At 34.4% G+C, this 2,149-nt stretch overlaps 1 protein-coding gene across 1 annotated transcript; it reads right to left on the bottom strand.

Annotated features, from left to right (window-relative positions):
* Window positions 1–528: 528 nt before the first annotated feature.
* On the bottom strand, window positions 529–891 carry VTP21DRAFT_1498 (uncharacterized protein; the record flags this gene model as incomplete). Its single annotated transcript, XM_069391591.1, has 2 exons — window positions 529–738; window positions 862–891. 2 exons carry the CDS (start codon window positions 889–891, stop codon window positions 529–531), a joined length of 240 nt encoding a protein of 79 aa, XP_069245394.1.
* Window positions 892–2,149: the final 1,258 nt, after the last annotated feature.

A 2,149-nucleotide genomic window follows, 5' to 3' on the forward strand; every position in this document is an offset into this window, starting at 1 on the left:
AGCCGTATTGAATCATCCAGTGACCTAACCCAGCTTGCATTATATGCTTTTTATGAATATGAAAATAAGAGAAGGGTATTCGCGAAGGTTATATAGTACATTGATAAAAAGGTAAGTTAGGTATAATAATGAAAAAAAAAAATAATGGAATATTGATAATTTCATGACCAGTTAAGTTTCATTTTGCTACGCTTGCAGAAGCTTTTCTCTCTGTTATTCAAGACAACCCAAATCATTGGCCGTGACGCCAGTATGAGTGATATCTGAGCCATGTAACAACCCCAGAAAGGCAGAGTTCACTATTTTTTTGGAGGTCGATAAAGAGATAATGGGCGAGTGGGTTCAATACGTGATAAGTTCAAATTCTAGTACTATTTTCCCGCCGTATTCTAAGTAGGATAGTAAGATAGTAACTCGTTCACTGTAGAATATTTCAACAACATTTAGTTTTTTCTATTCATCTACTATTTCATAGGGCCGAACTACCAATGTTAAGCTAGTATATGCTAGTTTAGTTTCACGTTATGCTCAAATGATAGGAATTACAGGCATATCCCCACCACGAACAAATTGAGTGAAGTCCATAAAATCGGCATCTTGAACCGATACGCGAATACTTATTAAATGAGAGCTCCCGTTGGGAGAATGACCGTTCACCCACAGTAATGCCCGTATACCGCGAAGTATCGCCAACACAATAACAAGCGCACACCCACTTTGATGTCGATAAACGCTTTGCTGTATTCGGTCGAACCAGTTTCAAGGAGTGGCAGAAATTTGGTTATAATATCTTGTATGATTTCCGTAGGAATCGATTAACGCTCTACGCCCTAGGTCATATTTGATTATCCAATGGCCTACTCTCATATGACCTTCTCTAACTGCTTCCATTTTTTTTTCTTTCTGTAAACTTGAAAAAAAAAAAAATTATGAGTGAAATATTTGAGATAAATGGTGCCGCCTCTTGAGTCAGTTTGCGACTTGAATATAAATTATATCCAGAGAGTTTTGGGGCAACTTAATATTTTTTATTTTTACCTAAATAATTTTTTTACAAACAACGCCCGTATACAAATCAATTAAATATTTGAAAAACTCGCGCTGTTACCATTGCATATTCAACAGTATATCCTTTGCTAACTTCAAGTGAAATATTAATATTTGGAAATTTCAAGCCTGAGTAGACTTACTGGATTAGGAAATTGAAAAATCAAAGTTTCAGAAGTATCTGCAACTGTTAATATATTTTAATAATTCGATTACTAGAGTAATATTTCTCAAATGCTTTTTTTTTTGCGTTCCTCAACTTCTCATCAAAACTTGTATAGCAAATTTATACCAAACTATACACCTATTATATCGTGATCACATTGTACCTTTATTATGGCAACTCTTTCGACTCCTATTCTCTATTTTATTTCACAGTTCGAGACACGAGTCTTGCTACACATAAAAGCGACTTTAAAAGATAATTCATCCTCTCTTGCTTATAAAAAGCAATTGGATAGCATTGCTTTTATTTTCCTTCCAGATATTGGATGTTTTTGTATACTCAATCACTAGAACACATGGATAATATCCCTACAAAAAACTCCAATAGAGAAAAGAGTTAAAAATCTTATAGAAATTGTAGGGATGTGAAAACATATACAATCGCGAACCTTCTTTTACGATTTCTTATTCCATACTTCAAACTTTTCTCGACCCTTTCCTTTTCCTTATTTTTATAGATTTCTTTGTAATATTACCCATTCGTTATTAATAGCAGATTAATTAAATGGGATATTTATTTAATTATTTCGCAATTATTATGGGTTGTACATTTTACGGTAGCATTGTTCCGCTTCTTTTTCTTGCAGCTCTTATCAAATATCCATTTGGCCTGCTTGCTGATTCCATCTCTTCGCTTTCACTTGCGTCATTGACACTCTTCCTCTTGGCCCTTTTCCTACTCTGTTTTTCCGGCTCTGCATTCTCCTGAGGTTGCTCTCCTTTTGTAACGGGTGTCTCCTGTGTTAAATTTGCTCTAATGCTATCCAATCCCTTTCGTCGTCTAATTAGAGGTATCTCTACACGAATATATGAGAAAGATTAATGGAGGATACATGAATTGATTTATCTAAGATTTGAATTGAATTTAAGGCAATTT

Source organism: Calcarisporiella thermophila (assembly GCF_041956535.1).
Source record: "Calcarisporiella thermophila strain CBS 279.70 unplaced genomic scaffold VTP21scaffold_110, whole genome shotgun sequence".
Taxonomy (NCBI): domain Eukaryota; kingdom Fungi; phylum Calcarisporiellomycota; class Calcarisporiellomycetes; order Calcarisporiellales; family Calcarisporiellaceae; genus Calcarisporiella; species Calcarisporiella thermophila.